The sequence below is a fragment of the Pleurodeles waltl genome, chromosome 6, assembly GCF_031143425.1.
Source record: "Pleurodeles waltl isolate 20211129_DDA chromosome 6, aPleWal1.hap1.20221129, whole genome shotgun sequence".
Lineage (NCBI taxonomy): Eukaryota > Metazoa > Chordata > Amphibia > Caudata > Salamandridae > Pleurodeles > Pleurodeles waltl.
In genome coordinates, this window is record NC_090445.1 from 1,066,975,943 (window position 1) to 1,066,999,362 (window position 23,420).

The 23,420-nt window shown below is 44.9% G+C and overlaps 1 protein-coding gene across 7 annotated transcripts in view; it reads left to right on the top strand.

Annotated features, from left to right (window-relative positions):
* Window positions 1-23,420, top strand: part of HSPG2 (heparan sulfate proteoglycan 2) — a 933,800-nt gene that overhangs the window by 649,592 nt on the left and 260,788 nt on the right. For all 7 annotated transcript variants that reach the window (XM_069240056.1, XM_069240057.1, XM_069240060.1 and 4 more), the window contains 4 exons: window positions 11,393-11,522; window positions 13,333-13,484; window positions 16,924-17,053; window positions 20,876-21,027. In XM_069240056.1, coding sequence (XP_069096157.1) covers window positions 11,393-11,522; window positions 13,333-13,484; window positions 16,924-17,053; window positions 20,876-21,027 — 564 coding nt within the window. The remainder of the gene's footprint in view (window positions 1-11,392; window positions 11,523-13,332; window positions 13,485-16,923; window positions 17,054-20,875; window positions 21,028-23,420) is intronic.

Consider the following 23,420-nt stretch of genomic DNA (forward strand, 5'->3'; position numbering starts at 1 on the left):
ACATCTATAATATGTCTGTACCTGATAAGTATTTACTGAAGGTATGTAACGTATTTGTGGCCTGGTCAGACAGGCAATGTCAGAAACCCCTCCTGGCTCGTGGTCACCCTGATAGGTGACCAATCCCGCTTCCTGGGGTATTTAGGGTCTCCCTGTAGTGTGGGTCTCCAGATTCACCGTGCATTCCAGCAGGATTCCTCTGCATCGTTTACTTCATCTTCTGGCCACTGTGACTGCAACTGGACCCTCCAGGAAGCGACAATCTGCAACGCCAGCGACGACTCAGCTTTGCAAAATTGTTTCTCCGGCTCCTTCCAGCAACTACAACATTTCCCTGGCTGTGCATCCTCGGAGGGTGTAAAGTCTTCAGCCTGCACAAGAAGCAAGAAGGAATCTCCCTTGGATTGAAGGAGTCACTCCCCTGCATCCACAGGCACCAACTGCAACAATGTCTGGCTGCGTGGATCTTTTCTCTTGCAAAACTGCTTGGATCCTGCAACATAAGTGGTGGTCTGGAGTGGTCCCCTTGGTCCTCTATACCATCTGTCCAACTTTGGAGATCGTGAGCCCTTGCCTCTCCTTGTAAGACATTTCCCCTGTGCACTGTGACTCTTGCAACTACCAAGGTTTGTTGGCTCTTCTTCCAAGCGATCTTCATTCTCCATGTAGCCCCGACCCCCAGCACTCTTCCTTGCAAAGCACAGCCTCCTTCTTGCTGCTCCAGCGACGTGGGACTCCTCTTCAGTCGTGCTGAGTGGGCCTCACTAAGATTTCTGTGCCTGCTGCCTGTGAGTTGCCTGTGGGGGCTGCATCCTCGTCTTCAGAATTTCCTCACTGCTGAGGGTCACCTGGGACTCCCCTCCTTGGTTTGAGTCTCTCTGCAACTCTACATCTGCGACTCTTGCCTTTGCCAAGGCTTGTTGGTGGCTTTTTCACACCACCGATTGACTGCAACTCTTCTTCCGAGGTGGGACATCATCTGCATCACTTCTGGAGCTCTTCTCCTGCTCCTGTGCTGCATAGCTGACTCCTGGTCTTCACCGTTGACTTGCTCCTGCATCTTCAGAAGGGTGGGTAGTGGCTCCAGCCCCAACTGGACACCCCAACTCGAACTGGACTTGGTCCCCTTCATTTGCAGGTCCTCTTCTGTCAGGATCCACCTTTGGTTTCTTCCTGTCTTGCTTGGGTTTTGCACAGTCATTTTCCAAAGTTTACTTGTGGGTTTGGAGAAAAAAACAGGAATTTACCTCTTCTCTCATGATCACTGGGGGGCACCTTGGTACTCACCTTTTGGGGTTCCTAGTTCCTCCAGCTTCCCTCTACAGATTCCACTTCCTTGGGTGGGGGACTGACTTTCGCATTCCACTTACTTAGTATATGGTTTTGTCTCCCCTTAGAGTCTCCATTATTTTCTGTAATTTCACTGTATTCTATTGTTTTCTATGCCAGAACCTGACTTCTAATGTATCAGGTACTCAGAGGCAATTCCTATTAAGACCACTACAGAACCTGCAGTGGCAAAAGACCTCCTTGGTATCTTCTCAAGGGTGGACTTTCCTAAAGAGGTGGTATCAGACCGGGGTGCAAACTTCATCTGCTTACCTGATAGCCATGCGGAAAGAGTGTGGTGTTACTTGCAAGTTCACCACTCCTTACCACCCCCAAACAAATGACTTAGTTTAGAGGTTTAACAAAACTCTCAAGGGTATGATAATGGGACTCTCAGAAACACTCTGAAGGAGGTGGGATGTCCTGTTACCATGACTCCTTTTTGCCTATAGGGAGGTCCCTCAGAAGGGTGTGGGGTACAGCCCATTTGAACTTCTGTTTGGGCACCCTGTTAGGGGTCTCCTTGCTCTTGTTAGAGAAGGCTGGGAGCAACCTCTCAAGTCGCCCAAACAAGACATTGTGGACTTTGTGCTTGGCCTTAGATCAAGGATGGCTGAGTACATGAAGAGGGCCACTAAAAACCTCCAGGCCAACCTATATAGGTCCTGAGATGTCATCCAGTGCCGAAGACTGACACGGAGCCATCCAACGCCACCTGACGACGTGCCGGGGTAATGCTTGAGAAAATGTTCTGGATCCAGACTGACTCCTATGTGAAATTCTAAGGTAAGGAATCTACAACTAGAATATGTCTGTACCAGATAAGTCATTACTGAAGGTAAGTAACTCATTAGGCAGACCCCATCATTGTGTTCACATGGGGTCCTGGGTCCAGCTGCAACTCCAGGAGTTGTAGTGACTATGCTTCTTTTCCCAGGGACTGATCTCCATAGAAAAGCATTGGGCACCCAACAATGATTTGCACTCCTCTCTCGGCTGACCTCATGCCACTGAGGGTGTGCTGTGGTGCTGCTTTGGACCTTGCCCTCTACTCTCTTTAACCCCAGGAGAATGGTCTTGCAAGTTTCTGTACTCTACCTGCTTGCTGTTTTGCTCCCATAGGTTAACATTGAAGAATTCAAAAATTGCACTGCGTCCATTCTTGTAAGTGAAAAGTATTTATCCATGAAAACGTGTTAACCTTGTAACAAGGTTCTTGGTTTCAAAGTATATATAAAAAAGTCAAACTCTAAATTTATTATTTGAGTGTGTGTCTATTGAAGTACTTACCTACAACTAGAATCTTGTGGTTCTAGAAATATTAAGAAAACATATTTTTGCTTTATAAAAAAAAAAAACATTGTCCTGGAGTTAAATCATTGTGTGTGCTTCTATTGCCTCTGTGTGTACAACAAATGCTTAGCACTACCCTCTGATAATCCTAATTGCTCGCCCACACTGCCACAAAATAGGGCATTAGTCCTATCTACTTTTGTCTCTGCAAACCAATAGGGGGTCCACTGGACTCTGTGCACGGTGTACTTCTTATTTGTACACAATATAGAGAGCCAGCTTCCTACATTGGTGAAACAGCGGAGTGGTCTGCGATTTTACAATTGCTGAAACCACTTGGTTAATAAGTGACTACATGAGTAAATCCAAAAACTGCCTTTAGATAAACTGCATTTTTGCTTTGGTTATTTTTTCCAAATTCTTAAAACTGTTAGGGCCCTGGTTAAGTCCCTGTAGACAACAGTTTAAACATTGTAAAAACTTACATTAAAACCTGTTAAGAGTTTTCTTTCTAGCTCCAAAAAGTTCCCATCTTATAGTAAAATGAGTGCCTCAGAGGGTATGGATAAGGAGCTTGACCTTACCCCCAACTTTCTCATAAGCAGTTAAGAATCATATGCAAAGGTTACAAAATCAAAACTTTCTCAAACCCTACCACTGAAAAGCTCCAGGCCTGCTCATACTCTGTTGGTGTATGAGCGGTCGCATCCTACTGATGGGGCCACTGACCCTGATGATCAGGACAGGTTGAGTGAGGAGGGGGAGCTGGACCCTCCACCAATTAAGAGGAACCTGCGCCTCGCAGAGAACCCAAGGTGTCTAGAGTATCTCCCTCTAGTGAGGATGGCTCGGTCCATCAAGGTCCAGTGAACAACTCTCTGAAGAAGAGTTTCTTTTTCAAAAGATTGGCTCGAAGGATTTCCCTAGAGGACAGGATACTGGCCTGTAGGAAAGTGCCACTTTTGACATGGTGACCCTCCTTCCCTCCTCCCCCCGCCCCCCTTTTTTCGCTTGGATTATTGTTTAATTTCGACTGAAAGTCTACTTGGTTCCTTCTAACCAGGTCCCCAGTGCCAGGTCTGTCTCCCCAAAACTGCACAGTCATTTTTCCCCAATTGGCAAAACCTTTAGCACCCACTGTATGTCCCAAGTAACTGGTACCCCTAGTACCTAAGGCCTGGGGTGTTATAGAGGGTACCTAAGGGCTGCAGCACAAATTGTGCCACTCTAAATAACCCCTTACCAAGCACATGCCAGGCTGCCATTGCAGGCTGCGTGTTTAGGTGCATACTGTAGGAAAGTACCCTCTTTGTGGCATGGTTACCCCCACTTTTTGCCTGCTATCAGTGTGCTTAGACTGTTTTCACTGGGATCCTGCTAACCTGGACCGCAGTGGTTGCGTTTTCTCCCTCTGAATTTGGTTGCTTAGGACCTTTGTGCCCTCCTAAAACGGCATACTGGAGTCCCCTTATAAGCCCCTAGTATATGGTACTTAGGTACCCAGGGCATTGGGACACCAGGGGACCCCCATGGGCTGCAGCATCTACTATGCCACCCATGGGAGTCCATGCAAAATGTGACTGCAGGCCTGCCATTGCAACCTGTGTAAAAAGGTGAATGTACCCTTTCACCACAGATCACCATACCAGATCACTGTAAGTTACCCCTATGGTAGGCACTCCTATCCCAGAGGGCAGAGTGCAGGTCCTTGTGTGTGAGGGCACCCCTGCATGAGCAGAGGTACCCCTACGAGCTCCAGCTCCATTGCACTGGACTTCATAAGTGCTGGGAACCCATTCTACCTCTGTACTGTGTACAGCTACATAATTGTAACTCCAAACCTGTTTACCATCAAACATGTCAGAATCATACCCCGATACTGTTGCCAGTATTGGTTGCATGATTCCATGCACTCTGGGGGCTTCTTAGAGGACCCCCCAGTATTGCTTCTACCAGTCTTCAAGGGTTTTCCAGGCAGCCTGCGCTGCTGCCACCCCTCAGACAGGTTTCTGCCCTTTTGAACTTCTGTTTGGACACCCTGTTAGGGGTCCCCTTGCTCTTGTTGGAGAAGGCTGGGAGCAACCTCTCCAGTCTCCCAAACAAGACATTGTGGACTGTGCTTGACCTTAGATCAAGGATGGCTGAGTACATGAAGAGGGCCACTAAAAACCTCCAGGCTAGCCAAGAGGTGCAGAAAGAATGGCATGACCAGAAGGCTGTACTGACTTTATAACAGCCAGGGCAGAAAGTGTGGGTCCTGGAGCCTGTGGCACCCAGGGCACTCCAGGACACGTGGAGAAAAAGGGTGAGGTTACCTACTTGGTAGACTTTGGCACTACCAGCAGCCTCCACAGGGTGCTTCATGTGAATCACCTTAATCCCTATTATGACAGGTCTGATATGACTCTACTCATGGCAACTGATGAGGGACAGGAAGAAGAGAGTGATCTTCTCCCTGGCCTCTTCTCCCACAGTGCAGTTGATGGCTGAGTTGATGGGGTAGTGCTTGCTGACTGCCTCTCTGAGTCCTAAAAGGAGGACTGCAGAAACCTCCTAGGACAGTTCTCAAAACTGTTCTCCCTGACTCCTGGCCAGACCACATGGTGTGAACACATCGTTGACACAGGGGGTAGTTTGCCTTTTAGGAACACAATTTACAGGCAGCTTGATCCTGTCAGCGAAAGCATCAAGTCTGAAGTTTAGAAAATGCTAGGCTTCTGAGTCATTGAGCCCTTAGACAGCCCTTGGGCTAGTCCTGTAGTGCTTGTCCCAAAACCCCACCCCCAGAATGGCAAAAAGGAAATTAGGTTTTGTGTAGACTACAGAGGTCTCAACATTGTTACTAAAACAGATGCTCATCGTATTCCTAGGGTAGATGAGCTTATGGATACACTGGCATATGCCACTGGCAACTGTGTCCCTGCAGGCCTCAACGTCAACACCATTGATTTAGGGGATGCTGCCTGTACTTACCAATATTAAGGGGACAGACAGCAAGGGTGGCAAAGTCAATGTCCCCACCAAGACCGCCTCAGTGGTCTCTTTCACTAGCCCACACCCTACTGCAGTCCCTAAGGTGAGCCCAGATACACTCTTGGACTGACTACTGTTAGTAGTCCTCAACTGCTGGCATTGCTAGGGGCACTAGGAGTAGAAGTGGAGTTGGTAGTGGTGGAAGGCCCGGTGCCTTTCTTTGGACAGGAGCTGTCCCCTGTCCTTTGGCCTTTGTTTTTGCAAACATAGCACCAAGGCTTTTTGAAGTAATTGTAAGGGCAAGTTGAAGAAGACTTTTTCCCACTCCCAGAGGACATGATGAAGGCTCTACTTTTATCTTTGTCCCCACCCTTATCCTGAGACTTACCTGCTTCCCTCTTTTTGCGGTCACCCCCTGTGTGAGCCTTCCTACTCACTCTGATGTGGACCCCTTTGTCTGCTTTCATTCCCAATTCTTGGGGAGAGGTGAAATCGGGGTCCACCAGATGTTGATGCAGCTGATGAGATACACAGTTATTTAAAATTTTGAATTAGGTTATACAAGCCCTGGTAGTCACTTACTTTGCTCCCATGCAACCAGCCTTCCAGAGCTTTCACGGAACAGTCCAAAAAATATACCTAATCCTGGGAGGACTCTTTCTTGCACTCTCTGAACTCAATCCTATACTGTTCAGTAGTTAGACCAAACCCTTCGAACAGTGCTACCTTTAAAAGTGTGGAATTGTCTGCATCTTCCTCTCCGACAGTGAGGAGTCTTTTAGTTTGTCAGAGAAGGAGAGCCACAAAATTGCTGCCCACTGCCTTTGGGGGACCCTCAGTGCCTTACAGGCCCTCTCCAAAGCAGTGAACAATTTATAGGTATAATCTCCCAGCTAGTAAGATGGGACTATCTTGTCCAGGTTCTGAGACTCAAAAGAATCCTCCTTGACCCTGTTGTCACTGAAATTGCAGCTACCATGGGGTGCTAACCCCAAACCCTGCCTTTCTCGCTCCACTGCCAGGGCCTCCCTATGAAGGGCAAGCTGTTGCTGCTGCAGGCTCAGCTTAGCCTCCTCCAAACTCAGTTGTCTCAATTCCCTATAAAGGGAGTCCTCTCCTGAATTGGAACAGTGGGTCTCCTTAGATGCTGATGTTAAGTGATAGTTAGCAGAGGAGGACCTATTCCTCCTACTCTGGACCCTCTGAACCAGACCTCTAGGATTGAAGGCGGCCCTACTAGTGTGACCCCCCTTCTCACTGCCTACTAGGCTTCTGGCAGGGCTGTGATGATCCTCAGTGTGTGCCTGATCTACCCTATCTAGGATTGGTGGATCAGGCTCTGCTTTTTCCTCCTCCTCCTCCTGGCTATCATCTGTATCTTGTTCGGATTCCTCCAAGTCATCAGTTTCCTAGAGAGACACATTTCCCTCAGCTCTTGAAAAGTTAGACTCTCATACTGGGAGTCCAGGGCCTGAGAGGTGTGCTTTACTAAAAATATGTCTAACTATAGTGGTGTAGGAGTTCCTAACTACTCTAACACTAGGCTCCCAGCAAAGTTTGGAGCAAGGGCTATACCAGACCACTAGCTTACCCAAACTCAGGAGACTTGAACCGTATCACCAAGTGTATAGTGTACCTACAGTTCGTAATGGTTGTTCCTGTGGAAAGCACCTTGTGACAGAGTGGTAAGGCAATTTCAAGTGTCTTATCCCACCGCTGCACCACCAATTTAGGAAGCTGGCCTGGTGTGTGGTGAGCACCTATGGTGTTATCACCTTATACCAGGTCCAGGTATCCTCTATTAGTGAGGTGTAGGCAGTGTCTAGGAAGCCAGGGCTCTCTAGAGGTAGCTGTGGATGAGCAGCCACGACTTATCTAGGAGACATGCAAAGTTCATGCAATACTACTTATAGTCACACAGCACTTACCCACATGAAAGAACCACAAAGTGTTAAAAAAATAAAATAAAGGTACTTTAGTTTAGTGACACAAATACTATGTAGGTAATACTCTACTAGCAGGTGAGTAAACACACTATTATATACGCTTTAGTAATCCGGAATGAGCAGAGAAAGGAATAACAAGCAGTGCAATAACAATAGGCAATAGTGACCCGAGGGGGAGCCCAAACCATGTACTAAAATAAATGGAATGCGAATACTTGACCTTCACCCAGGTAAGTGGAATCTGTAGAGAGGAGTTGAAGGAACTAGGTACCCCAAAAGATAAGTACCAGAATCACCCACTCCCACCCTACAGCGACCAGGCGAGAAGAGGTAAGTACCTGATTTTTCCCAAACCCACAGAAAAACTTTGTGAAAGGACTGTCCAAGACCCAAGCAAGACTGCAAGAAACAGAAGATGGATCTAGACAGAAGAAGACCTGCAAGTTAAGGGGACCAAGTCCAGTTCCAGTTGGAGTGTCCGGTTGGGGCAGGAGCCACTACCCACCCTTCTGAAGGTGCAGGACCAGGTCGACGGTGGAGACCCGGAGTCGGCTATGCAGCACACGAGCAGAGGAAGAGTTCTAGAAGTGATGCAATTGAGTTGCAGTCCCTCAGTGGTATGGAAAAACCCACCAACAAGCCTTGGCAAAGGCAAGAGTTGCAGAAGAGAAGTAGCAGAGCTGCTGGAGACCAGGAAGGTCAGAGGAGATTAACCCAAGGAGGGGAGTCCCAAGCCACCTCCAGAAGTCGGAAGTTGTGGATGCAGCCCCCACAGGCAACTCACAGGCACAGGAGTCTCAGTGAGGCCCACTCAGCGCACCTGGAAAGGAGTCCCACGTCACTGGAGCAGCAGGCAGGAGACCACGTGTTGCAGGAAAGAGTGCTGGAGGCCGGGTCAACATGGAGCCTGAATATCCCTCTGAAGAAGAGCAACCGAGCCTTGGTAGCTGCAAGAGTTGCGGTGCGCAGGGGTACCGTCCTGCAAGGAGAGGCAAAGACTCACCAACCACCTCCAAAGTTGGACAGCTGGTAGAGGGGACCAAGTGGACCACTCAAGACCACCATCTGTGTTGCAGGATCCATGCAGAGTTGCAGGAGAGAGGACCCACGCAGCTGGTCACTGTTGCAATTGGTGCTCGCGGATGCAGGGAAGTGACGCCTTCACTCCAAGGGAGATTACTTCTAGCTTCTTGGTGCAGACTGAAGACTTGCCACCTTCCAAGGATGTACAGCTGGGGAAATGTTGCAGTTGCTGGAAGGAGCCGGAGAAACAATGTGCAGAGCGAAGTTGCCGCTGGAGCTGCAAATTGTAGGTTCCTGTGAAGTCCATTTGCAGTTCCAGTGGCCAGAAGTCAAAGTAAACATTGCAGAGTAGTCCTGCTGGAATCTTGCACATCAAATCCAAGGACCCACCCAAGAGGGAGACCCTATATAGCCCTAAAAGGGGGACTGGTCTCCTAGCAGGGTGACCACCTTTGAGGAGGGGGCTGTGACGTCACCTGTCTGACCTGGCCACTCAGATGCTCCCAGAGGCCTCTGCCCACCTTGGATTCAAGATGGCAGAATCAGGTGGCCACCTGGAGGAGCTCTGGCCACCACCCCTGGGGTGGTGATGGACAGGGTAGTGGTTACTCCCCTTTCTATTGCCCAGTTTTGCGAGAGCAGGGACTGGTGGGGTCCCTGAACCGGTGCAGACTGGTTTATGCAAGGAGCACCTTAAATGTGCCCTTCAAAGCATACCAGTGGCTTGGGGAGGCTACCCCTCACAAGCCATGTAACACCTATTTCCTAAGGGAGGGGTTGTTGCCTCCCTCTTCCAAAAGAAGTCCTTTGTTCTGCCTTCCTGGGCTTGAGGTGGTCAAGCAGCAGGAGGGCAGAAACCCATTGTAGGATGGCAGCAGCACAGGCTGCCTGGGAAAACCCTGCAAACTGGTAGAAGCAAAGCTGGGGTTCCTCTAAGGAGCCCCCATAGTGCATGGAATCATACAACCAATACTGGCAACAGTATTGGGGTATGATTCAGACATGTTTGATGCCAAAATGCCTGTATTTGGAGCTACCGTTATGTAGCTGGACGTAGGTAGTGGCCTATGTCCAGTACACTGCTAAAATGGCTTTCCCGTACTCACGAAGTCCAGGATTATGGGGCTGGAGTTTGTAGGGGCACCTCTGCTCATGCAGGGGTGCTCTCCCACAGGTATTTGCACCCTGCCCTCTGGGCTAGGCGGGCCTGCCATAGGAGTGTCTTTTTGACCTGGTGCAGTGACCTGTAGTGAAAAGGGAGCGTGCACACTTTCACGTAGGCTGCAATTGCAGGTCTGCAGACACTTTTTGCATGGGCTTCCATGGGTGGCATAATACATGCTGCAGCCCATGGGGAACCCCTGGTGCCCCAATGGCCCAGGTACCTGGGTACCATACACTAGGGACCTATATGGGGGCACCAGTATGACAATTGTGGGGTGTAAAAAGTTAGGGACAACCAACTCCAGAGGGAGAGAGCACAGTCATTGGTTAGCAGGATCCCAGAGGACACAGTCAAAACAAACTGACATCAGGCAAAAAGTGGGGGTAACCATGCCAAAAAGACTTCTAAGAATGACACTAATGTGCAATTTAAAGTAAGAGAGAAGTTATGGTATGTCCCATTGCACAAAGTTTTTTCAAAGAAACGACTTGTAATGTCCGGACCCAACCCTAGAAGGCAGGAGTACACAAATCATGTGGATCTATAGCAGTACACCCTGCAAACAGATAATTAGAGGGTAAGTAACACATTCCTTTTTGTGGATGCCTGGCTCACAGGCTGTTCTTAATATCTCTGAATTGCCAGCTCTTGTTGTTTAAGTCTCTTGATTTTTCTTACAAATAGAAATAGGTCCACTTGACTTTAAAAAGGTAATTGCACGGAAGCATCTTTGAATTTCAGCAAACTTAGCAGTCACAGTGCTCCTCATTTCTGGGAAGTTTATGAATAGGATTCTTTCGTTCCACTGAAGGATAATGTTGTATTTGTAAGCTACATAGATGCCTTTCACATGGACTTTCAAACCAACAAGAGTGATTGGTGAGTTCTGGTCATGTTGAGGGATGATCACACACAGGAGCTGATGCCATAGACAGAATAAGGCTAGATCTTTGTGATCATTTTGTTATAGTGAACATTCCATTTCGCAAGGTTGCAGGCAAGAGTGTGGATTAATGGTTTTGCACCGGCCAGGATCTCATCTTTCATTTTGGGATGAACCCAGGAAGTGTTTTGGCTCCATTTATATCACAGCCTTGCCCTGTAGACTGTGGGGTTTAACACCAATTTGTTTTGAAGTGTGTTCAGCTATTTGCCTCATTCTGTGTCATGAATTCACTTTTTTCCTTTATGCCAGTAACACTTTGTTCCTGCTATGTCTGCATGGGAAGCTTGGTCTCATTATAATAAAGTTTCAACAGTGCATCTCTGCTATTAGCTCGAAAAACCATATTCTCTTACTAAATAGCAGTTGCAGTAGTACTTAGCTCTGAGGAATTCTGTCACCACTCCTTGGCATTCGGACATAGGTAGCTGCCAGTGCTGATGATCTGAAGTCAGAGTAATCGTGCAACCTTCCACCTAAGATTATTGACCACAGAAACAGATAAGGGTCCGTTTATGTGTACCTATAGCCAAAAGAGCTGTTGATGTGTTGTCCAAGGCAGTGATGGTTCAAATGTATTTTCAGGGCTGATAGTTTTCAGACTCCATAAGTACAATGTTTATTAAGAAGGATGTACTCACTCTCTTTCTACCTCAGTTTCCTAAATAGGATTTGTGATGGGTTAATTTCTTGTGCACTTGTCCTTTATCCCCTCTTCAGGTCTCAGGCCCCCATCTTCGCATTCTCCAGGCCACCCCTGCTGACTCTGGCATTTACATCTGTCGCACAAGCAGTGGCTCCATTATCCATGAGTCTTCCATCAATCTCTCTATCACAGGATCCTCCCAAAGTGAGTCGCATTTCTGCATCTGTATTTTGACAGGAGAGTTTAAAGGGGTAATTCATGTGATGTGGAAATGTGACAAAATGTATGAAACCAGTGAAGTGGAGAAAAGTAGGAATTCAAGTACCTCAGCTGAATTTTCTGTAGAATACGTTTGACTGCAACTTTTAGGGTGATATATATGAAAAACGATATATGTATGGCAGTATTCATGGAAAATGATTGAATTCCCAAAGCCAGGTTGTGGCTATTAGCTTGTAGTACATCCTGTTAGAGACTAGTAAATGGTATTGTATTTGTATGTATCTTAACTGATGTGAGGAAATAAGCTCACATTAAAGCATGTAGTTTCGGCAATGTGGTGAAAATGAGTCACTAAGATGGCCCACTGCACCAAACACTCACCACTGATAACAGTGTACATGTGTTTGTGATCCCCAGGTCACAAGCTTGAGTCCCAGAAAAGCCCACCCAGCCTTCCATCTTTCAGTGGTTGGTAAATTAGTTAGTATTAATGTGGGTAATACTAATACCTGTTATTTAAACCACCTAGAGATAGCAAAAACGATTTAATAATCCAGTTCTTCTTTCTGACATTTAGGAAAATCAAGTGCTTGTCAGGCAGTACCGATGGACACAGTCCCATATCAAGTTAGCCTACCTATGTCCTGCCAGCTTCAACAGTCAGCATCCTTTAGAGAAATCTGCTAATTTGCAGATAACATAAGCAATAAGATATACTGGCTTGCACTCACTAGGATGTATTATGTAGGACAATATGAGATTACACCAGTACATGAGATTTGTAATTTGTGCTGGACATAAGTGTGTTTATGTAAGTGTGTGAAGTTAGTGTTCTTGACTGGAGTGGACTGTGGAGGCCACTTGCCATTCAAAATGTCCTCTGCTGTGCAAGTTTTCTCAAACAGCTCTCCAATGTAACCAACCTACTTAGAATGATGGGAGAGTAGGCCAGCCTCTGTATTTTTCAGTCTTTGTACTTTGTTCAGACTGCCTAGATGAGGTGCCACTATGTGCCAGCTGTAATTGAAGTCTTTGTTTGCTATGCAACTTGCCCCCTGGAAACTAAACTGAAACCCACAATCCCCTTCACAAAGCCTGCCAAACAGTTTTTTAAGTGGTCATGAGTTCTAATAATCACCAACAGGAGTCAGTTCTAATTAGTCCCAGGTATTGCAGGTGAAATGGTGTGTAAAAAGAAAAAAAAACTCCAGTGGCACTCCCCTCAGTGAAATGTAAAATAGATGGTTATATCTAGAAAGCTCTGTTTGATTGGTGAGTCCTTTGTATTCAAAGAAAGTAAATAAGCTAATATATTCACTGAGATTCCACTGAAACCGATGTGGCAAGTGATGTTAAATCAGTGACAGACTACCAAAGTGTGTTTGTGTAAGTGTTTGAGATTAGATAGCTTTCTTTAAGCTAATAAAGCGGAGGTGGAAAGCTATTGACATGCGTAAAGAAGTTGTGCATTGTATTTTAACTACCTATATGCCTTCAGGTTTTTTATACTCTTCTTGTTAGTTTATAGGTCTCTGAATTGAAGAATTAATTCAGCTTTATGAGGTCAACATAGGGCTCTATTGAAGTTTTTTATTCTAATAAGGTATAGCATCATTAACGCAAGGCGTGTTCAGGTGGAAACAAGATGGCAGAGAATATAAATGACCCAAACCAGTATGTGCTTATTGGTTCAGGAGCCAGAGATGTAAGGAGCGCAAGTTAAAACCTCTAATGCTGCTGCTAGAATATGGAATGAGAATGTGCTGCTCATACCCTCTCACTCCTCTTACAGATCCTGGCATCATTCCACCTTTAAGGATCGAGTCTTCTCATGAGTCTGTTGTGGAAGGGCAAACTGTGGAGTTGAATTGCATTGTTTCGGGTCAACTTCGGCCAGCCGTCACTTGGCATAGAGCGGGGCAACCCCTTTCGCCCAATCATCAGGTAAGTAAACTTTAAATTAATGGATTTCTGAATTCCTATTGTTGAAAACGTATTATTACTACTAATATTTAAAGCACTTAGCAATTAACAAAATTGCAGCTGGCACTGGTGTCACTGGGGGTGGCTGCTCAGGTAGTTGGCCACTTTGGATTCTCCCATCGCATTCTTTTAGTTGTCATATAAATCACACAATGTAAATAGTGACACTGTATTACTGCATATATTTCCACACTTATAGCTTTCATTTAGTGTTTTCCATTTAAGCATGCATATGTTACCAATAAAGGGGTGCCTCACTTTCAGCAGGTCTGTGGGGATAACACTGGAATTTCTGCCATGGCCCTAGATTTAGATTATTGACCCTCTTTTGGATTCCTCTCAGGCAATGGTTCCCAAACTGCTCCTACTCTAATTTAACTGTGATAGGTCTTTGTCCTCCCACAGGGTCTCTGCAAATTGTTACCAATGTTGGGATTTCAAGGGTCCTAGCCAGAAGAACAGCTGCCATTGGCCTGAGAGGTGTTTTAAAACAACTTGCTTGTCATGGAACAGTGACAGCTTGCTCAGATGGAGCATTTTCTTGTACAGCATCAAGATGGCTAAATCATTGAATCAAAAAAAGCGAGTATGTCATCACATTTTCAAATAATGTCACTAAATGGCCTGCCCCTCTGCTAATCGAACATCCTTGTTGTTCTTAAAAAGACCCCTCTCCCACCAACCTAGTTGGTGGCATGCTTTCATCATAGGAGTTCCACCCGAGACATCTATTGCATCAGGGGTGTGCTGCAACGCCTGATTACAGCTGAGCAGGTTTTTCTTGGTGGACAGTGCTCAAAGGGTCATGAAGAAGTGGATTAAAATTGCCTGCAGGGTACCCACCAATTTTTGGTGAGATTTGTTATTGGTGTCCCTAGACAAGATTGAAAACAGTTATTAAAAATCTGCTCTACTTTAATTAGGCATCACAGCACACCCCTGATGCGCTAGGTGTCTCGAGTGGGACCCCTATGATGAAGCATGCCTCCAATGACATTGGTGAGTGAGGGGTATTTTTAAGAACCAGAAAGCAAGAAAAGGGAGGGGCTTGAGAAATATGGGAGGTTCGGACATTTAGTCCTGGTCCTGTGTATAATACTCCCATCTAACATGTAAATCAAAAGGTATACACAGTTCCACTGGAAAAAGGGGGGGAATAGGATCCCTATACCTCAAAGAGAAAAAGGGAGAAGAAGGTCCCTGAAAATCCAAATAATTCAGAATAAGAGCCCTCACTCACCAATTGGTGACATGCTTCATCATTGGGCTATCCTCATCGTCAGGCCGGCACTGCAGTGCCTGACGGGCCCGGTAAGGGGTCTCTTTGCCGGAGATCTTTTAACAGTAAATAGTTGCCGGTCAGTGTATATTGTTGTGTAGGATTGGCATGAAAAAAAGGGAAAAATGTGCTGCTGTTAAAAATGACTAGGGGTAAAACATAATTTATTAGGGTATCTAACCCCTGTCATTACTAAAAACAAGAGTGAGGGCAGAGAACAAGATATGGTCTAATCTCCCCCAAAAAAGAAGTGTTGATAACTATCACTAACCCTCTCAACTTGGAGTGTAGTGTGTGCACGCACAGGATCCCCTGTACTGCTACTAAATGAATGTCAACATGTTTCTTGCTTTTTAGTCTACAAGATCTAGTGCGATTCTTCAGGACCAATAAACCTACCTAATCCTAAAGTTATCTGTAGCCTATAGTAGGGAATATTATATTTTGCAGGAACCTAAAATATAAAGACAAAAAACAAGTTATACAATAGCACAAGACATTCAGTGATGTGCAATGTGCAAATTTGTAAATATAAACACACTGGTGATGTTTCCCCTTCGTGATGTGCATATCTGAAAGGTGGAGAAATAGAAAAACAGAAAAACATTTAAGCACGACCATGCTTACCCTCCTCGTATTTGCGGATGGGCCCTATCGGGTTAAGCACCAAGATAACTAGGTCCAATATGGTCTAAATATGTAAATACAGGTATAACATTGGAAAGAAACTATTAGGTAAAAGGTAAATTCCGTGTATTGTACCTGGCTGGACATGCACACATACCACACTGCTGACAGCCATAAGTATTTGTATAATAAAGTGCCCCAAAACAAACTATCTCTTAAGATGGATAAGGTTTCCAACAAAGTAGAAAGTGGTGGTCTGTAATATTATGATATCATCTAAATATTACGTGTCTGAGGCATGGGAGAACGTAGTCTGAGAGAATTATCAGTGAGCGGACAATATGTCCACAGCAACTCATGTGCCTTACATGAAAAAAGCAACGATCTCTATAAACGTCTGAGATCGGTTGCAGTTCGCCGCGATATTAAACACGCCGGTTTCAGATAGAAAACAACAGGGTTGTTTGATTAGCGTTGGCACACGTCATTTAGTGACATTATTTGAAAATGTGGCGACATGTTTGCTTTTTTGTTGGTATATATGTACATTTGAGAAGGTGAGCAAGTTCATTTTCTCACTCTTTTTTCATTGTAACTCATTTAATCTCCAATTGGATATTGAGTCTTTCTCCATCTAGTCTATTACTCAAGGCATTTGTTTGTAAACCTCTTCCTCAAGAGGGCCATAACCTCCCACCTACATTATTTTTTCTTCCCAGAGGGCTATCTGAGAGTAATACCCTTTACCCCAGAAATCTCCCCAGCTGCTATTCTACTTGCAGTGTTAAGTATATGTGTTACTAACTCAACATCATAATTGATTTTAATACCAGAATATTGTTTGGTAAAATTAATTCCAGTTTTTAGTTGTTCCTTTCCCACTGGCTGCCTTCTAATCCTATTATCTCTGTTCAGGTGCACTCTGGTGCTTTCCTCTTGCTAGCATCCTGGCCCTCAGAGAAGCAACTTAAAAATAAAAATGCATCCTTTTACTTTGTGTATTTGATGCAGCGGTAGATCTGCAGACTACCTTTCCTGGGTGATATCACTTTTCCCCAAATGTCACAAGCAATTTGCTAAAAGGAGGAAGAGCAACTAAGGGCAATTTAATTGATACATTTTTCAGCTGAGTGTAATCCCCTTTTAGCTAGAGGCCATGGGTGTAGAGCAGCCTTAAAACATTCACTTACTCATAAGCCCAATGATAATGGAAAATGTTCACAGAAAGTGAAGTTTCTACTCCATTCGTTGAAGCTCCAAAGGATGTACTGCTACCTTTTTCTAGTGGTGTGCTAGAAATGGTGACTAGGCTGTTGACCCCCATATTAAAGGCAACTGTAGAGAAATTTGTGAAAGCATTTTTCTTTCCAGTATCCCAAATAAGGTATTTGACTGATTTCATGCTGTATTAATTTGGTTCACTTAGCTTTCAGAGAACGTTGGTAGGCTTGCAATTCATTCCCTAACCCCTGTCTGGGTCTTGCTCTTCTACAGGTCTTAGGTTCTCGTCTCAGAATCCTCCAGGCTTCCCCAGCAGACTCTGGCGAGTACATATGTCGTGCAGTCAGCAGCTTAGGCACTCAGCAGGCCTCAGTCATTGTCTCCATCACTAGTCCCAACCAAGGTGAGTTATGGGGTACATGAGTTTAATGCTTCCTTGGTTCAATTGTTTAAGTGTTCTCATTACTGTAACAAGAGTGGCATTATTATAGACAGATCAATCACCATGCAGAGCGAGTGTAAAGTGCTAACCCAAAATTAATCTGTAGACCATATCCTCATTTAAACAAATACTAATTAATAACTGAAACGAGAGATAAAGAAGAACACAACCATCAGCGAAGAGAAGGGAAAAGGAAACGCACCGGCAGTGAGGAGGAAGGATGGAAGGGGTTAACACACACACAGAAGGGGTGGATAAAAAATATGTCTTTCTTTCCACATCTGAGGCCTTTAACAAAGGCCAACAACAATAGAGGTCGAAGTCTGGTGATTCTCAAGAGGAAGAGATCTGGGAATGGAGCATGGGGGTCTGCATGAAATATGAAGCAGGACAGGGTTCACTGTAGACACCTTAAATGAATGGGTGGGTTTCAGACTTCAATCTTTTAAAAAAGAGCCCCAAACCTCATCAAATATCTTCAATTTGTTATTTAGCTTATAAATAAGGTGCTCAAAGCATGCCAGATCATACATTTTATCTAACAAGGTTTGTAAAGTGGGTATTAGAGTCAATCTTCAAAGATGCAGAATCACCAATACAGCAACCTCTGGAGCAGGGGAGAACCATCTATTAACATGTTGGGTCACTGAAGGGAGGTCAGAAGTATCATGTATGAACATCAGCCGAGCTTTCAGAGGTCTGTCTACCCTAAGACCTTTTCGCATATGGTCCCAAACCTGTGACCAGAAGGCTTTCAGTGGGTCACATTCCCATAAAATATGAACTATATTGCAGTCTGGTAAGCCACATCTCAAGCAACGTAAATCTGCACTAAGATGGGCATTGTGTAACCTTGCTGGGGTCCAGTACCCTCGGTGGAGGATCTTAAAAACACTGTACTTAATGCGCACTTCCCATCATCTCTTACTATAATCCACCAGTAGAGTATCCCAGTCATCATCCAAGAATTGTGTGTTAAGACAAGTTTCCAACCAGTTATGCAGTGCTGTTGATGTGGGCACAGAGAAACAGGGGTCTAGCAATGTGGCATACAATCCCGAAATAGTCCCCCCCAAGTTTTTCCAGTTAGATATATTGAGTAAAATACACAAGTAAGGGAGGTCAGTGTGCACATTGCTCAGAACATGATAGGGCATGGGACAATTGTTTGAATCTCCATTGTTGGAAGGGCGGAATACCCAATTATTATCTTGGGTTGGGAAATGACTTGATGAAGCCATTATAGACCAGGTCTTCAATGTGATACTTACCATGAGTAAGCCAGATAGACCAGTGAATTTCCTCCCCACTTACCATATTAGATGCATTGCGCCATAATGGGGCTTTAGCGTGAATACAGCTTCGGACTAATCCGCTTTCGGGCCCAATGCTGCCCATACTCAGAAGTGTGAATGATATGATTAATGAGGGGACTAATCAGGGTCGTGAGGTATAATAAACAGCCAGTTCTCTGGAACACTGTAGTATATGAAGCCCCAGCAACACCCATAAGGGTGTGGCCCTAGAAGTAATCAACCAGTACACAATGTGGGCCAGCTGCTGCACTAGACAATAACCCTCCATATATGGAAGATGTAAACCACCCTTTTTGGTTTTGGAGTAGAGTTTAGATCCCTGTATTCTGTCTTTTCGAGCCCCAAATGAATCCAGATGCGAGAGCTGCATGCTCCACAGACAGGAGACCAGTATAACCAGGGGTAACATTTCAAAGATGTATTTAAATTTGGGGATGACATTCATCTGGACAACCTGTTCGGGAACACTGAGATTTGTGCTCTAAGGAACTCTGCAGAGAGGTGAAAATCATATAGAGCCTCCTGATAAACCAAGACTAAGATGGGGACTTTGGTAACCTTATAAATTCAGCCAGAAATCTGTCCACACCAGGAGCCTTCCCAGAGGGCATGGTGTCAATTGCGGAGGCCATTTCCTCCACCCTGATTGCGCCTTCCAGTTACACAAATTGTTTGAGGGTTAGCTTTGAAATTTTTAAGGAGATGAAAAAAGAAGATTCAGCGTTTGGCACCTGGAGCATACCGGCGGTGCAAAGGAGTTCATAATATTTCAGAAACACTGCACTATTGCTGTTGGAAGGGTGATGAGGAGAGCCTCCGAGTCTCAGATGGCAGGGATTATCCTAGAAGAGTCTAGTTGGTGTAGTTGATAAGCCAAAAGCCTATGCACTTTTTCATCCCTTTTGTAGAGTCTATCATATGTGGAAGAGGCATTTCTCTGCCTGTGTAGTACTGAGTGTGTTCAGTTGATATTTAGCCAGTAGAAGCTCCAGAAGAAGGGATGTGTTCGGAGAAGAGGCGTAGGCAGTAGTTAGGGACCGACTCTTGTTTACAGTTGCCACCAGGTTTCTCAAAGCCTTTGTTTGATCAGTACCAAGTCCATATTCAGCATACCATGAAGGACAGCCTTCCTACCCCCCACAACATATGTGCTAAGGTCGCCGAGCTCCTGTCATCTTCCAAATATCTTTCTTCATATTTGTTTTGCCTCCAGGTCCTCATAATCAGAGGTATTGAGTTGCCAAGGTCCTTGAGGGAGGTTATGCATCCCTAGATCTAAATGTAGATCTATAAGGTCATGATCAGAGACCCCGCAAAGTATTGTATTTGTATCTACTAAGTGTTGGGATTGCAAAGGAGGTAATCAATGTGAATCTGAATGTTGTGGGAGCAACAGGTGAATGTATAGTCTCTAGTTTGTGTATGCAGGAGTCTCCAAGGGTCATGCAGCATGGTCCTGCATTTAGGTCATGCGTTGCCTACCTATACCCATCATGGTATATGTCCGGCCTGCCTGATCTGTCCACAAAAGGGTTAAGTGGCACATTCCAGTCTTCTCCAATAATGACTCTAGAGGTGCCAATTGATGCCTGCTCATATGGGAAAGAAACCTAAGCTTAGAAGTCTGTGGGGCATACACAAAGCCCACAATAACAGTTGTCCTCTGTATTGAACTCTTGACAAACATATAGGTACCGTTTCTATCTGACCAAGTTTGGATAATTCTATACGAGAGGTGTTTATGTACAATTATAGCAACGTCGCTTTTTTAAGTGGACCAACTGTTTCAACCTGCCCCCGTGATGTTATTGAGCCGCTAGCGTGAAGTACTTAGCCCACCTAGTCTCTCTGTAACTTGTTGCTCTCTACTGGCGATGTCAGGTTTATGATGGCCCAGAAAGGTGAAAATGTTCTTCTGTTTGATGAAATGTGTCAAACCATGTACACTGACTGAAAGTACCTTCAAGGATCTTTGCTGCTGGGGACAAGCCATGAGACTGATGTGTACTATTTGGTCATGGTAGGAAGTCTTGAGGGGTGAAATCAACTGGCAGACATAAGGAGGGAGGGAGGGTCCAAAAATGAGGGAGAGAAAGGTTGGTTGAGGTAATGATGAGATAAGTATATCAATTTCTTTCATTTGGGCTCATTATCATGCCATTTATACATATGCATTAATTTATGGCTGTATGTTCTAAAGAGACACTTTGTAGTGTACAGACAGCAGACATTCACATTCACTCCACAGAAACATTTTGTAAGCTACTCTTAACTCTCCCAAAAATGTTTTTGTTAATTTGTTTATTTAATTTCCATATTTTTTTCATTAAAATATCTGAGCATGGAGGAAAACAAACCTCAAAAGTCCTTTCAGCCCTTAACATCCACAGATTCACAAGTGATGAAAAAATGAGCCATTAAATGAATCACAGCTGCTCTGTAACTTTCCTGTTGTGGGCTTTTCTAGAATCTGGATTTGTTCGTGGGGTGCGGATTGAGTCTTCTTCCGAAACCGTAGTAGAGGGACAAAATGTGGAACTGAATTGCATTGTTACTGGACAGTCTACACCGACAATAACATGGCACAGGGCAGGGGGTGCCCTTGCTTCCAACCACCAGGTATGCCATTTTAAAGTTATGTAATAAAAGTGGGAGGGAGGGTGTTTACAACTGCTAAATGCCTAGTAGCTGCTACAGATTGTTAAAATCATAAAGCTGTTGTTAGTCAAAGGCTACAAGTGAACTCATTTAATCAGTGGCAAATTGTGTCAGTGTCTCTTTTAATTGAAGGGTTTGCAACAAAGGTAATGGAATTTACCTATAGTAGTTTTTTTCTGACAGATACTTCTAACTGCAGGTCCGTCCCCCTCTGAGTATTTCCCAGGTGCCAGGCTCGATTTGGAAACTTCTAATAGCATTGTGAAAAACTGATGTTGGTCACAAACCAGCATGAGATGTGGTTCTGGGATGGGAGCTCGGAACAACTCTAAAGTCATGCGATAAATGCACCTTTGCCGAAGGGAGGGATACTGTAATTGCCACACACAGGAAGAAGTTATGGTCCTCACACAAGTCCTGCTCTTGCTACAAGTGGAGTGTGGGGATCTGCTCCACAGGCCCTTCCACACAAGGCCTTCTGCGCTGTCAAAGTCCTACGGAATTCAAGTTCTAGGAGAAACATAAGAAGCTCAATAAAAAAAGGAGAGGTCACAAGGGATCCCGATCTCCAATTGAGTAGCCAGTTCCTTAGTTGATCAGGATGTTCCCTGTTAGACCTGGCTCCTTGTTGTGGTTCTCCCGTAGCTTTTTGCCTTCAATCCTCCTGTTTTGCTGACTTAGTTTTTGCTAGCTTTAGGGCTCTCCATACATTACCATTGCTAAAGTGCTTCTTCTTTCTCCGTAAGACTTGGTAGAATTAGGTTACATACAATCAGCATATTTAATTTACTTATAGGTCCCCACTAATGTGGTAGTACATGTGTCCTGAGCCTGTAAGTTAAATGCTACTAGTGGGCCTGCAGCACAAATTATTCCACCCACTTAAGTAGCTCTTAAAACATGTCTCAGGCCTGACATTGCAGCCTGTGTGCAGTTTTTAAACTGCCATGTTGACTTGGCAGAATAAACCTTTTGGCAGGCCCAAAACATCCTTTTTAATACATGTGTCACCTCTAGGGTAGGCTCTGAACAGCTCAGAGAGCAAAGTGCAGTGCATTTAAAATGTTAGACATATAGGGCCAGATGTAGGAAACATTTAGCATGGTGCAAACTGCGAAAATCGCAGTTTGCGCCATGCAAAATGCTCATCGCGATGCACATTCACAATTTGCGAGTCGGTACCGACTCGCAAATTGTGAATGCGACTCACAAATAGGAAGGGGTGTCCCCTTCTTATTTGCGACTCGCATCGCGATGCTAAATTGCTTTGTGACCGTGAATGCGGTCGCAAAGCAATTCGCAGTTACCACCAGTGTCACACTGGTGGTAACCCATTCGAAAAAGGGAAGGGGTCCCCATGGGACCCCTTCCCCTTTGTGAATGTTGCCCAAAATGTTTTTTCAGAGCAGGCAGTGGTCCAATGGACCACTGCCTACTCTGAAAAACCAAAACCAAATGGTTTCGTTATTTTTTTTATTTTGCAATTCAAAACGGGCTGCAAAATAAATTTAAAAAACTGCTTTATTTAAAAAGCAGTCACAGACATGGAGGTCTGCTGTCTTCAGCAGGCCACCATCCCTGTGAGTGCAGGGACTCACTATGGGGTCGCAAAATGCCACCCACCTCATTAATATTAATGAGATGGGTCTTTGCGACCCCATAGCGAATCGCAGATGGTGTCTGAGACACCATTTCGCATCCGATTTTGCGAATCGGAAATTGAGAGTCGTACCGACTCGCAATTTCCGATTCGCAAAATCTGAACTTTCTACATCTGGCCCATACTTTTAAATTTTGCATGTCCTGGTAGTGAAAAACTCCAGAGTGTATTTTTCACTACTGCAAGATATGCTGATTACATATGATAACTTTGGAGTTACCTTTTTACATTTAATAAGCTGTAACTTCCAATTGGGAACAGTAGACAGTTCGAGTTTGATGTCTAAGGAATTGTAATTATAATGGTAAAGTCTGATTTCTAGTCATGAATTTGAAAATGCCACTCTTAGTAAGTTGACATTTTCATGTCCTAACCAGTTGGTGCCTGCAGCCTGTTCCTGAGTAACCTGACAATGTGTAGATGGCAGTTGGTCTTATGTATGGCTTTCAGACAGTGAGACAAAGGGAAGATGGGTGTTGGCAGGATGGGCAATCTGAGTTAACCAGGGAGAGGGGAGCTGTCACTTACGACATTTGCACATCAGAAAGGCCATGCTTGGGAACTGTAACAAAGGGTTTAGTACTAATTTGTTGTAATCCCAAACAAGCTGGGGCCCGGACAGGGTGGACGGAGATGCCTGACACCTCAGTGGGTTGGAAACCTCTAGAAGTTCCCCCACTTGAAAGTGGGCACC